Source organism: Manis javanica, chromosome 3 (genome assembly GCF_040802235.1).
Source record: "Manis javanica isolate MJ-LG chromosome 3, MJ_LKY, whole genome shotgun sequence".
NCBI classification, from domain to species: Eukaryota; Metazoa; Chordata; class Mammalia; order Pholidota; family Manidae; genus Manis; species Manis javanica.
The window spans coordinates 163,882,563-163,897,427 of NC_133158.1; the positions used below are offsets into that span (position 1 = coordinate 163,882,563).

Consider the following 14,865-nt stretch of genomic DNA (forward strand, 5'->3'; position numbering starts at 1 on the left):
CATTTATATTTAAACATGTGAATGTGTTCAAAACAACATAAGTAAAAGTTATTTGCTGCTGAGCTAAAAAAAGGAATGAACTCTAAATGGCTAATGTGGACTGATTAACATAATAAGGAGATTGATTATAGCATATCTATACAATAAAAAATGCCATGCAGCTATGAAAAACAAGTTCTTTAAAAACTGGCGTAGTCTTTATAATATATTAAGTAAAAAATCAAGGCAATAAACAGTGTTGCCAGCTTTTTAAAAAGATATATATATATAAACATAACATGAACAAATTATCTCTAAAAACACTATACAAGAAAATGGGTGTATTGTTGCCTCTAGGGAAAAGGACATGGGGCAAAAACAGGAGTGAAATGTTTTACTGTATGCCTTCTAATTTTTTACCATGTGCAGGAATGGCCCATTTAAAAAATTAATGTGGTGAACTTACATCTGAAGCATAAGGTAACCAGCTGACACAAGTCCCTGCTTTCAAGGCCTCTCCAGTCCAGTAGTAAATACACGTTCAGAGAAATAAAACTGTTTTTCATGGGGGAAGTAATCACTGAAGAATAATCAAAGTCATGATGATAAAATGTTTCTCCAATGTCAGATTTCTGTTTTCTAGGCAAATCAATTTTAATTTTAAATCTAGGATGTTTCCTTACACTTTTCAAACGACTGTCATTTCTAATTAAAACTTAAAAATCACTATTGTCTTCCCAGTGACTTCACTGAAATTACATGTTGCACTAGTCAATTCAACACTGTTAAAAGTACGTACCCTCCTGCCATCCAAATCATCCAGAAAACATTTTTTGGTCCACTATTCCTTTCCTTACCCACATATATACAAGTCTCTGAGAAACCCTTTCCCCCAGGAGCCCCCACAAATGTGTGTGTGATTTCAGGAGTTCTAGAAATTCCCTAAAGTTCAATCATGGATCACAGAGTTTGAAAATCCTTGCAACACTAAGGAAAAAAAGATACTTAAACACTAAGTAGTAGTTTCTAGGATTTCAGAATGAATTCGACTTACTAAACTTTCTAAAGAAGCAGATTATAGGAAATCTGTAAAGTATTCATCAAAGATACCTAATTGCATGATACGCCTAGCAAGAACATAGAAATCACTATTTGCTGGATCATAAAAAGGAATGGAAAGAATACAGGATTTAAATCAGAGGACCTGAATCAATTTTCAGTTCTTGTTACTTAAAAGCTAAGTCACAATTCGTGGATCTGTTTTTCCATTTTATTGATGATAAAAACACCACTACTTACTTCACAGCATTGTAAATATTACCTGAGATTCATTCGATTATTTTCTGACCATCTATCAAATAAAATATACACACGATGAATTAAAAAAGCAGTGCAGTACCCATGGAAAAAGGTGGACCTTCTTCATTTCTTCATTCGAATATTTATGAAGTGCCAGACTACATACTTTCATGGTACCCTGGGGAGGCTCAACTATCCAAGACAGAAGCAGTTTCTGCCTCTGCACAATGCACAATTACAAATGTTATCTGCTGCGATTGGAAATAATGTTATGGAAATGTAAAGAAAGTGTAGAATACTCTGTCTTGAAGGAATAGGAATGGTTTTCCTGGGGTATGGATGATACTTAAAAGGGAGGAGACATCTAAACAGAAATTATTTCCATCAGTGAGGGGAGAGGGGGAGAGGGGGAGAGGGGGAGAAAGAGAGAGAGAGAGAGAGAGAGAGAGAGAGAGAGAGAGAGAGTGTGTGTGTGTGTACACGTTAGTAGTGCAGGCCCACTGGTGGGCCCGGTGAGACTGTATAAACAGAACCAGACGCATGAGACCTCATTAAGAAAAATGGATTTCATCTAAACAGTAACTGAGAAACCACTACCACTTCTAAGTTTTAAATAGGACCCTGACAAGAACAGATCTGTTTTTCCAAAACATCAGTCTGGCTATTGAATGCTGCCTAGATTGTAGGGGTACACAGTAGTCATTCACTATAATTGACAGATAACATTATTATTATACCCACTACTATAAAGATACCACAATAAAAGTAACTTGTACTACAAAGATTAAAAAATGGCCCCTGCCATGGAAGATCTCATGGTCCAGTAAGGGGAAACAAGCAACTAAGTAATTTTAGTAATCTGCTAAGATTACTACCACTGTACAGAAATATGGAAAAGAACAAAGCATAACAAAAGGATGAATTGCAACTACAACTCTAAGTAAAAGAAGATTAACAAAAAAGGCAGCAGCAAAAATATTCCAAGCAAAGAGAATAGCATGTACAAGGACATGGAAAGGTGACTACACATGAAAACTCCAATGTGACTCATGCAGTGAGTGTGTGAAAGAAATTGTTGAGCAAGAAGGTTAAACACAGAGGTACCTCCAAGAACCACATGCACTGAAGTTCCTTAGTGGGAGTCTCTTTTGATGCTATACTAGATTCCTGTATATCATACCTGAGTTTTTAAAAAGATAATGCTATGGCATAACAAAGGATAATATTAAGATGGAAAAGAATGGGAGCAAGAAGGATAAACAGGAGACTGTTCTAACAGTCTAAGCAAGAAAAGACAGGAGCCTGAAAATAGCAAAGAAGAGCCACTGTGACCTATCTAACATGTAGGACAACAGAAATCTCAGATGCCCCAAGAAATACCACCTTTTATGAGACAGGCAGAATAGGAACAATCAGCATCACAGAAGGAAGCTCAAAACTGATTCAGAAAAGGGTGTGGTCTCAGATTAACAAAAGGAAAGATAAGAAATGATAGAGAGGTCAAGTATATTATGTGTACAAATATTCATTCATATACATACAGCAATATGCTTTTTGTTTTTTACAGTCTGCTGACAGCTCTTACAAGTAATGCCCCAGTAGCAATGACTCATCTAGAGTGCAGATCTTGGTTTCTAAGTATCATTTCCTACTTTATGGAACCAGAGCTTCTTGGAGAAATGGCTGATCAGGGCTGTGTAAGTGAAACAGCATGTTGTACCAGGTTAAAAAGAGAATGGAGACATGTCAAAATCACACAGAAGGGAAATAAAGGGCCTCTCTCTGGCCAAATAAGGGGCAATTTAAGCATTTAATACATAATATAATTAATGGATCATAATTTGTTGAATAAAACAAGAATCCATGAGTCTAAATTGATAAAAATCAATGAATAAAGAACTAAATGAGACAGCAGGGAAAGCTCTTGCTTATAAAAGAATGCCAACCAAAATACACAGACGTAAAAAGAAATGAGGGATTGATTAGAAAAATCACTATATGCTAACCATCATAGTTATAAGTGAATCAGGCAAATTCACTGATGGTGAAAGTGGTAAATTTGATGTAAAACAAAATACTTATGTATGTTCCAAAAGAGCTTCGATGTGATACTTTAATTATAAAGGGAAAAAAATAACTTTACATTGGAGAAACTTGGCCGACAACACTTTAACCAAGTGATCAAAGTCGATATTATTAATGGGATAAATCAATATCATGTTAAGAATACTACTGTAATATTCCTAACACAAATCTACTACCTAAATCCAAACAAAAGAAAACTTCAGACAAGTCCAAACTGAGGAGTATTTTTGAATTTTTTAAAAATGACAAAAAAGTTCATAGAAGACTGAGCAACTATTCTAGGCTAAAGGATGCTAAAGAGATACAATTCAACAAATCTTAACCTCAAATTAGATTCTGGATGAGAAAAAAGGGTGGGGGGGTGGGGGCTATACAGAACATTATGTGCACAACTGGCAAAATGTGAATGAGGTGTGTAAATACAACTACTGCATCACTGTAACTGGCTGATTTTGATAACTATAAAGTCATACAGAAGAATACTCTTTTTACAAATATACACTAAAATATCTAGGAGCAGTGGGTATTGTATCTGTAACCTAGTCTTTAAAAGTTAAAATTAATAGAAAATGTAAGGCATATTGGTAAAATGTTAACACTGAGAAATCTAGGTAAAGGGTATACAAAAATTTTTAGCTATTTTTGCCTATATTTGTCACTAGAATGTATATTACATGTAGAATACATACAGAATAGTATTCCTAGCAGTTTTTCTGTAATTCTGAAATTAATTCAAAATTAAAAGTTGAAATATAAAGGAGAAAATTTATATATTTCCATTATGGTTACACGTAAAGACTAGATTACACCAACTTATCTATACTTGGAAGTCTCTTAAATTTCTGATTAACCTGATCATGGTCCTGAGGGAAGAACAACCTTCCTTAACACGTCTCTTTTAGCCCAGTAATTCCATAATGTATGTCTCTCCCACTTCTCAAATACTTATATCCAAATCACTTGAAGTAATTTTCCTAAACAGAATCAAGACTTAAAAAAATTGATTTAATGGGCTATAGAACCATGATCATTATCTCTTTAGTGAAGCAGAATCAAGAGCTTACCCAGATGCCCACTCCTTCCACTTTTATTCAACATAGTACTGGAGGTCCTAGCCACGGCAATCAGACAACACAAAGAAAGAAAAGGCATCCAGACTGGTAAAGAAGAAGTCAAACTGTTACTGTTTGCAGATGACATGATATTGTACATAAAAAACCCTAAAGAATCCACTCCAAAACAACTAGATCTAATATCTGAATTCAGCAAAGTTGCAGGACACAAAATTAATACACAAATCTGTTGCAATCCTATACACTAGCAATGAACTACCAGAAAGAGAAAACAGGAAAATAATTCCATTCACAACTGCATCAAAAAGAATAAAATACCTAGGAATAAACCTAACCAACAAAGTGAAAGACCTATACTCTGAAAACTACAAGACATTCAAGAGAAATTAAAGAAGATACCAATAAATGGAAACACATCCCGTGCTCATGGATAGGAAGAATTAATATTGTCAAAATGGCTATCCTGCCTAAAGCAACCTACAGATTCAATGCAATCCCTATCAAAATACCAACAGCATTCTTCAACAAACTAGAGCACATAGTTCTAAAATTCATATCGAACCACAAAAGACCCTGAATAACCAAAGCAATCCTGAGAAGGAAAACTAAAGCTGGGGGGATTACACTCCCCAACTTCAAAGTTCTACTACCAAGCCACAGTAATCAAGACAATTTGGTATTGGCACAAGAAAAGAGCCACAGACCAATAGAACAGACTAGAGAGCCCAGATAAAAACCCAATAATATATGGCCAATTAATATACAATAAAGGAGCCATGGACATACAATAGGGAAATGACAGCCTCTTCAACAGCTAGTGTTGGCAAAACTGGATAGCTACATGCAAGAGAATGCAACTGGATTATTGTTTAACCCCATACACAAAAGTAAACTCAAAATGGATCAGACCTGAATGTAAGTCATGAAACCATAAAACTCTTAGCAGACAACATAGGCAAAAATCTCCTAAATATAAACATGAGCAACTTCTTCATGAACGAATCTCCTCAGGCAAGGGAAGCAAAAGCAAAAATTAACACATGGGACTATGTCATGCTAAAAAGCTTCTTTGCCAATGTATGGCAAAGGACACCATCAAAAGAACAAAAAGGCATCCTATAGTATGGGATAATATATTTGTAAATGATATATCCAACAAGGGGTTAACATCCCTTAAATATATAAAGAACTCACACGCCTCGAAACCCAAAAAGCAAATAACCCGATTAAAAAATGGGCAGAGGATATGAACTGACAATTCTCCAAAAAAGAAATTCAGATGGCCAACAGGCACATGAAAAGATGCTCTACATCACTAATTATCAGGGAAATGCAAATAAAAACCACAATGAGACATCACCTCACACCATTTAGGATGGCCAGCATCAAAAAGACTAAGAACAACAATGGAATACTATTCAGCCTAAGAAACAAATCCTACCATTTGCAACAACATGGATGGAGCTGAAGGATATTATGCTCAGTGAAATAAGGCAGGCGGAGAAGGACAAGTGCCAAATGATTTCCCTCATTTGTGGAGTATAACAACTAATCAAAACTGAAGGAACAAAACAGCAGCAGACTCACAGACTCCAAGAAGGGACTAGCAGTTACTGAAGGGGAGGGGTAGGGTAGGGCAGGTGAGTAGGGAGGGAGAAGGCGATTGAGGGGTCACGGGGAAGACAGTGTAGTACAGAGAAGGCAAAACAGTGAATGTGTGGCATCTTACTACACTGATGGACAGTGACTGCAATGGGGTATGGGGTGGACTCGATAATATGGCTGAATGTAGTTAACCACATTGCTTCTCATGTGAGACCTTCATAAGCATTTATATCAGTAATACCTTAATAAAAAAAGAGCTTACCCAAAAGAATAAAGTGTCAAAATGACTATTCAGAATCAAAATGTGTATGCCAGATTCTGTACTTTATCATTTAGGTCAGGCATTTGCAAACTTCTGTAAAGGACAAGATAGTAAATATTTTAAGGCTTTGTTGGCCATCAGTCTCTTGAAGCAACTATTCAACTCTACCACTGCGTGCAAAAGCAGCTATAGACATTATGTAAATTAATGAGCATAGCTGTCTTCCAAATACCTTTATTTACAAAAATAGGCAGTGGGGCAAATCTGGCCAACTCATGACTTAGATGAAGTATTTACCCTAGAATAAGAAATGGACTATCAGTTAAGTTTTAGAAAACCCATGTTTTGCTTTTTACCACGTGATATACTTAAAAAAAAATTCAACGTAGCAGTATCTAAATCAGCATTCTCTACAGGCATTTCTGAATTTTAAAGGGAAGGGCAAGAAATACTGATCCTTATGGATACAAAGTCATCTCCACTAAGGATTTTGAAATGTAATGTATAAAACCAAGGCACATAATTTCATTTTGAAATGTTGCATAGCAGATTTTCATATACAAAGTTAGTTACTAAAATTCCAAGCAGTGACTCAAAACTTTTCAGTTGGGTAACTCTTTTTTATTTAAACTTTCTGTAGAAGAGTTTAATACTTAACTTTCTAGGAAAACAATGTTTGTTAAATTAATGTTGAGATAAAGATGAAAGAAAAAATTAAGAGTCCAATTTAATGTCGTTCCTAAATCATCTAATCCAGGTGTAACTGTAACTCCCCCGAGATGAACATCCCGTAATCTGTTTAGAAGAGAGACTCTGGAATCACTAGCCATCACAAACAATCTCTTGGTTGTTTAACTGCACTGAAACTGCCAAATTCACAGGAACCTTACCTCTTCTCATGATCCAAATGAATGAAGATTTTCCAGTCAAGTTATAATTAAGTACCACTTATAACCAGCTGTTTTGCCCTGTGAAATACAGGGTATATTTTCAGCATGAGGGATAATGTACAACAATTTCTTTTGCAAACAGAAATATATGCACATGTCCCTGCTGAAAATGTAGCCCAGTAAATTTGCATGTGAAAATAAATACATGCTCGTGTATAGCAATGTGCTAGGTTATGTTTTTTGTTGAGGTCTACTTTAGAAGTCAAAATGTGTAAGCCTTGTGGAGCCAAGGCAGTGGTCCTGTGTATAGAGGTATAGAAAAAGTAGCTCACTTAATCCTTTCTCACCAGGAGTCGGGATTTTCCCAGAACGACATCCATTGTCGGCAATGGACGCACCAAAATAACGTCGGCGCCAGTGAGTTAACCACCTCTGTCCTCTTTTCACCTATTATACTTTTCATGCATCATCCAACTTCCCAACCATCTTCCTGTTTCTTCATAGAATGCACGCTAGGTTCTCGTTTTTCTTCAGCACGAAGTTGAAAATGGAGTTGAGAAAAGGAGACACATGGTCAGCTGGTGATGTTAACAAGCTCCTTGCTGCCCTGAGAAGCTAGATGGAAATGGTTCAAGTTACAAGGGGGATCATCATCAGATCTGGGAGGACAAGAGTAATTCATGAAGCTTCATTCCCTTCCCTCCCACCCTCTCTCATTTACTGATGATCCCTACAGTCTGCCTTCATAGCAAAATCAAGATTAAGACTCTGAAGTAACCTCTTTCAGTTCTTCACTCCATCCAGTCGGTAGGAAGGCCAAGTGGAACACATGTCCAGCAATACTACAGTGGCCCCAGAAAGTCAGGGAAGCTTGAAGTAGCTAACATAACCACAGTTGTGTATCAATGCTTTTTAGTATGATCTTAGAATTAACATTAGCAACTAAGAGTGCTTGGCAACAGGTGCTCAATAAAGGTTGGCTGAATAAGACATTTTCTTTTCTGCCAATGTCTATTTGAACACATAGGTGAAAATCAGACAGAAGTAGTTAACTCTTTCAATGCCGGGATAGTATGATACATAGTAATCACATCAAATCAATGTGTTTACCTAAAACATGTTCTAATTATAGGTTCCTGATTTCAGAGATCTGGTTAGATGCTAGCTAAAGTTTGTTTTGTTTTTTCAAGGACAACCATAATCAGACTTTCAAAATTAGAACCATGGTAAATGTTAATTAGAATGGTACACAAATTAAGAACACCAGCACCAATGTATAACAAAGCATCACAGTTCAGTCAAGTAAAAACATTTCTCAGTAATCCAATTCTAGATGGGTAATGATTCCAGAGCAAACTAAGGTCTGAAAAAGGAGGGTCTTATTTAATGGATTCCTTGATGTTAAAAACTGTGATAAACTCAAAGTATGATGGTTAAGAAGGATATATTTTAAGTATGAATAAAATTATAAACCTCAAGTCAAGAGGATCATCAAGCTACACAGTATTGTACACTACTTTGATCTTTCAGATAGGAATGGGGAGGATAATAAGCAGGGGAAGAAATAATTTTGTAGGACTCAAACTTATGTACAGAGTATGAGTTTAAATGACCAGTTATATCTAATTGGGTTTGGATATCCCAGAGAGTAATTCATACCATTACAATTATAATAACAAACTACCAAACAGAGAAATAAAAATATTTACTTTTCACAGATTTTTAAGAAGAGATGGGGTTTTAAGAAATTATGATGTTATCTTAATTTTTTAAATGATGTCAATCAGAGACTTCTCAGGCAAAAGTGAACTATGAGGCTTATAACTCTCTCCCCACTCTCTCTCTGTAAGTAAACTATGTATATAAGGCCTTTCCTATGCCCACATGTGTACTCTTTTCCACTTTCACCTTCCTCACTGACCCAGTTACAGTACAATCTCTACTAGCAGGCTTCAAACACAAAAGGAACTATTTCCAGGGGCTCCTGTGCCCTCACAAAGCAGGCCTCACAAATAAAGGTCCAGCCAAGTGATCATCCCAGCATCTCTTTCAAATAATTGCAATTCCAGTTTCTGCAGTTCACATGTTGCATCATAAGCAAATTCACTATGAATCCTTCCTTTTATATTTATAGAAAGGTCAGGTTTCATAAGGCTTAATAAGGCTGAGTTTATGCTGAACTGTAAGTGATGAAAGAGCAGCATGAGGAAGAGCTCAAATGGTTAAACAAGAGCTGAAACCACCGTACTTAAAGAAGGGTCTCAACATAGCAAAGTTCAAATGCCAAAAATAAGCACAGTGCACAACCAACCAACTACTCATTTTGTTCAGTGTAAGGCCAGTTCCATATGGGTCAAATAGCAGGATCTAATGGGCAAGCTTTGTAGTCATAATTGGGGACAGAGAAGATTCAGGTGTCCATCGTGCTGCAAATACATCTGTATTGCTGGTTTATCTGTTTGCTTTACCTCTGGCAGAAGGAGGAACAGAAAAATAGAAGCTAGGAAGTAACCTGTTCCCACAAGGTTACTGAAGACCTGGATCTCAGATCCAGATCACTTGCAATCAAAATGTAGCACCTCTCTCCTAAGCTTATCCTCTTATTCACTTCCATGTTTATCCAAGACCCAGAATGGGTTTTCTGCAAAGCAAACCATATACATCTTGCTACATTCTTTAACAAAAGATTATGTATGTATGTATGTATGAGGTATTAGGGTTCCAGACCTCTCTATTTTTCCTCTAGATAACATCTTCTGTCCAAAGAAACAGGCATTTAAAGGCAGGCCTATTTCAGAAACAATAATGGAACTCAATGTCAACAAGCTCCACTGTTTTACTGGAATAGAAATTTATGTTCAATCATTTTTGATGGAAAGCTAAATTACCTTGGTTTTCCAATTAATTTAACTACTGTTTTCTTACACAGAATTTTATGTGGAATTTTCAAATGTAGAATCATGTTTGTTACTTAAAGGATTTTTATTTATCTTTTTAATGTAAAAGCACTTGAATGAATTCATTGTTGTGATATGCTTTTTTAAATGATGGGAAAAGAGGACATTTGTGTATTAGTTTGGCTGGTACATCTCTTGTCAAGATTTAAAAGGTTTATGAGACATTTATAAAATTACGAGAAACAGTATTTCATTTTTCAAAAATACATACAGCTAGAAAAGTAGGTAATTCAACTTAAGGTCTCTAGTACTCTAAAACTGACTAACTGAAGCTAAAATGAGCAAAAATGTTCCTTACCTTTAGGTCTTTCCAACTGTCCAGGAGCTTGGTGGCCAAATCACTTATATCTACTGTTTTATCTGGCTGTTCCTGGCTCCTCTCACTTTCCACATCAGATACACCCTCCTCTTCATCTTGGGATGGTGTTTCCTCAGCAATAGGTTCTTCTAGTTTTGTGCCATTGCTCTCTTTAGGCTCTATTTCAGTGTCAGCCTCTGGTTCAGATGTGGGTAGCTTATTGGCCTCCACAGTGATTTCACTGTCAACTTTAGATTCAGGCAGTTGTTGCTGTGTAAGTAGCTGTTGTGACTGTAACTCCTCCTCTTCTTCCATAGGGATGTTTTCTAACTGGTCAAGGTCCTCTTTGCCATCCTTGCCTTCTAGCTCACTGGTAGCATCAGAGATTGCACTGTCCATGCTATTTTCACTAATAATTTTAAGTCTACGAAACATGAGCTTCTTGGGGGTGTCTGTGTCAGCTTCTGTGCTCAGCTTGGTGGAAGGATCGGGTGTGTTGAGTGGTGTATGAGCACGTGATGTATTCTCACTAGAATACCCATCTCCTTCACTCAACTGAGGGATGGCAGTCTTGGTCTGAGACCAACGTTGAATAATTGGAAGTACTTTGCTTTCTTCCAACATATTTTTTGTAGGAATGGGTAAGTGTTCCAAAGTCTTTATAATCTGATTAAACACAATAAAAAAGAAAAACCACATCACTTTGTACAGTTGATTTCTCAAACCTCTGGATGGGACTCAGATAATTCCGCAGGAGCAGTGGGGTTTTTTTTTCTTTTTTTACTGCCTTATTAAATGTCTAAATTAAGACCTAAATCTCTGTAACTACCAAAGTGTCATATTAATTTCCTCTAGAAAGGAAGGAAAACTGTTTTAATAAGAACAACATGCAAGAATAAAATATGGAGGTGATTGTTCACTACATCAAATATTGATTAATATTCTCTACCAGTTCTCAAACCTGGGTAGATTTTATAAAATATATACAACCACTGGACCTTATCTTGAGTATCTTTCTCTAAAGTTTTCCAAGTAACTGTGATATAGGCTTTGGAACTACTCAACAATGTATATTTAGCCTCTGATAAACAGCTGTCTAGTAACCACCCGCAACTCTGAAATCCAAGAATTTCCTCCAAAGTACACTCCGCAGTTCTACAGAAATCACAAGGCTTCCCCAACTTCTACATCTTGCGAAATATACTTGGAGAAGGACAGAGGCAAGAAAATCACTTATTTGCCCACTTCCATATTTCTGTTATAAAATATGTATTATTAAATGACTTTGGGATTACATTAGAAATTATGATTTAAAAGAACTATATTTAAACCAAGCTAGAAAACTGTGTTTCATGGAAATGTATAAACATAATAGCTTCACTAACAATGCTGCCAATGAACATTTACGAAAAACTTTAAAAACACTTATCTACTCCTCAAAATGTTCTTACTATTGGAATCCAGAATTCACTTTTTCATGAATTTTGCTTAGAACACAAGAATTTAAGGTTCATGTGGTTTTTCATCTTTTTAAAACTGTGGTTTTAACAACTGTATCTTTCACTTAACTATGATGCTGTTATTGTATCTTGCTCTTGCAGTTCCCAACTATGTAGTACCAACGTTAAAAACAGACAACTACAGGAAAAACCATGGGGCAAACTTACTACTGGACAAATGTATGTAAAGGTATAGCTCCAGGAATGAAATTGGGATGATAAAATTATTTAATAGCAGTGGTAAATATAGTACTTAAATTCATTATCACTTACACTATCATATAACATCAATCCGATCATTGGTTTTAAGAAACAAGCAAGTTGAATGTTAACTGACCTCTTCTTGAAGCTTCTGGTTGCTTTCCCGGCCATCGCCTAGTTCTGCCATCCAGATCCACAACAAAGACAGCCCATGACGTTCCAGAAAAGACTTCAGGCAAGACTGTGAGTGTGTGTTCTTCCATTGGGGAAGAGAAGCAGGATGCAGTGTATACGGGGATAGGAAGCAGAAAAGAACAGACAGGGAGTTAAGAGGGCCCACAGAGAGGACCAAAGAGTTTTTTTATATTCACAAAAAACCGAGAAACTCTATTTTGATTAACTCAAATAGACCTGCACAGCAAGTAAATGCTTAAAAGAAACTATAATCTTTCTTGATACCTAAAATGTATCAGTCAACTTAGACTTAAGTACAAAATTATATTTAAATATTAATGTGTCATTTATAATAAAATCAATCCTGAAGAAACAAATTATTCACCATTTTTACTGAAAAAATTAACACTATAAAATTAGTCTTTAAATCATCTTTTCTCTCTTCCTTTCGGATGCTTGTTTAAAATGCTTTCTTTTCGATATACATACATTTTTAAATAAATTATCCACAAATCATGCTACAGCTTCTTGTGGCATATTTAATAAGCTGGAGTAAATGAGATTACTGTTAAAATTCCTTGCTTTGAGATACAATGGTAAAAATGGTATTAGCATGCTAATAATCCACGGGGGAAAAAAACTATATGAAGTGTTAAGAACTGTTACACACAAAAAAATCCCACCACGTTCTCTGACTAGAGAGAAAGCAAACAAGATCTACTAATAGAATAAATGAAGCTTAAGTCATTCTTAGGAGTACAAGCTTTCAAAGTCATGTACAGCTCATACTTCCATTTTGAAAATAAGAGCAACTCTGCTCATCAGTTGTTCCTTTTCTATTCATCATTCTGGACTGCAGTTTAAATGTCTCACTCACTTCAAATTCAGAAATAAAAATAAAGTAATATCAAAGTGTTCACCTGTATGAGCTTGAGACAGGTAAGTTTCTGCTCCAAAGTTTCAATTCTAACCATTAGTCGGGATAAGCTGAGCACCTGGTTTTTATCAGACAGGCCCTCCCCATTGTCCATCAGAGCTTCCAGCTCTCCATCCACCTGCCACAGAAGATCGTCTGGTTACAAACAGCAGCAGCACGAGCCCCCAACCCCCAATGACCTGAGAATCAAATGACTGGAACAGATGCCCAACCTCACCAGCAGTAAGGAAAATGCAGCTAAGACCACAGCAAGAAATTACGATGTTAATCTGGAAGAAAAAACTAAATCTGATAATACCAAGACTAGATAAAGATGTAATTCAAAAGGAACTTTCATACACTGTTGATGAAAATATAAATTGGTATGACCAATATGAAAAGTATTTCATTCACTCATCAAATATTTACCAACGGGAGAACAAATGGTATTAGGTGAAAGGTATGTTAGAAAATAAAACATTAGCTTGCTCTACAACTAGCAAATGAACGCCTAAGGATAAAACCTACAGAAACTTCTGCACATGTGTACTCAGAGAATCACAACAATGGTCACTGAACAATCATTAATAATAGCAAAAAACTAACAAAACCCAAATGTCTATGGCCAGGTTGGATAAACCAGCATGTTCACACAATGTAGTATTACAACAAAGTGAAAGGAATCAAATGCAGCCAAATGCAACAACATTCATCAATCTTACAAAGTTATGTGAAAAAAGCAAGTTCCAGAAGATTATATGCTGTATGAATGAATTTTTAGACACCTCAAAAACTCTTTTTTTGTAGACGCATATCTGGAAAACCTATTTTCAGAAGGCAAGGGAGGTAAGACACAAAATTCAGACCAGTGGTTCGTCTAGGAGCTAATCAGGGAGATGGAAGCAGAGAACCATTTAAAAGAGTTTCTTTCATAATTATGCCTTATAACTTAGATATATTCTTTGGATGTTTCAAATACTGTATTTGAATAATAGGGAAAAACAACAAAAATATCAACCTATGTACGGATGTTTTCCAGCTGTGTTGTACCAGTTATATCAGATATAAAGGTATCCTCACAAAACTTACTATTAGGGAGATAAAATTAATTCATATGAAAATGAACAATGAAGGCCACATATGACAAACCCACAGCCAACATCATACTTAACAGCGAGAAGCTGAAAGCTTTTCCTCTAAGATCATAAACAAGACAAGGATGCCCACTTTCCCTGCTTTTATTCAACATAGTTCTGGAGGTTCCAGCCACAGCAACTAGACAACACAAAGAAAGAAAAGGCATCCAGACTGGTAAAGAAGAAGTCAAACTCTCACTGTTTGCAGATCACATGATATTATACATAAAAAACGCTAAAGAATCCACTTCAAAATTACTATATCTAATATCTGAATTCAGCAAAGTTGTAGGATACAAAATTAATACACAGAAATCTGTTGCATTCCTACACACTAATGAGGAAAAGACAGAAAGAGAAATCAGGAAAACAATTCCATTCACAATTGCATTCAAAAGAATAAAATACCTAGGAATAAGCCTAACCAAGGAAGTGAAAGACCTATACTCTGAAAACTACAAAACACTCATGAGAGAAATTAAAGAGAACAC

At 35.9% G+C, this 14,865-nt stretch overlaps 1 protein-coding gene across 5 annotated transcripts in view; it reads right to left on the reverse strand.

The window, feature by feature from the left end:
• Positions 1-14,865, reverse strand: part of SETD2 (SET domain containing 2, histone lysine methyltransferase) — a 158,538-nt gene that overhangs the window by 67,383 nt on the left and 76,290 nt on the right. For 4 of the 5 annotated variants that reach the window (XR_012129494.1, XR_012129495.1, XM_036991512.2 and 1 more), the window contains 3 exons: positions 13,243-13,377; positions 12,285-12,404; positions 10,449-11,114 (listed from right to left, as the gene is read on the reverse strand). Coding sequence is in view for 3 of the 5 variants with exons in the window: in XM_036991512.2 (XP_036847407.2) it covers positions 10,449-11,114; positions 12,285-12,404; positions 13,243-13,377 (921 nt within the window). In the remaining 2 variants the exon portion in view is untranslated. Of the gene's footprint in view, positions 1-7,553; positions 7,809-10,448; positions 11,115-12,284; positions 12,405-13,242; positions 13,378-14,865 lie in introns of those variants that run through there. The other variant, XM_073232288.1, reaches the window with a different exon arrangement.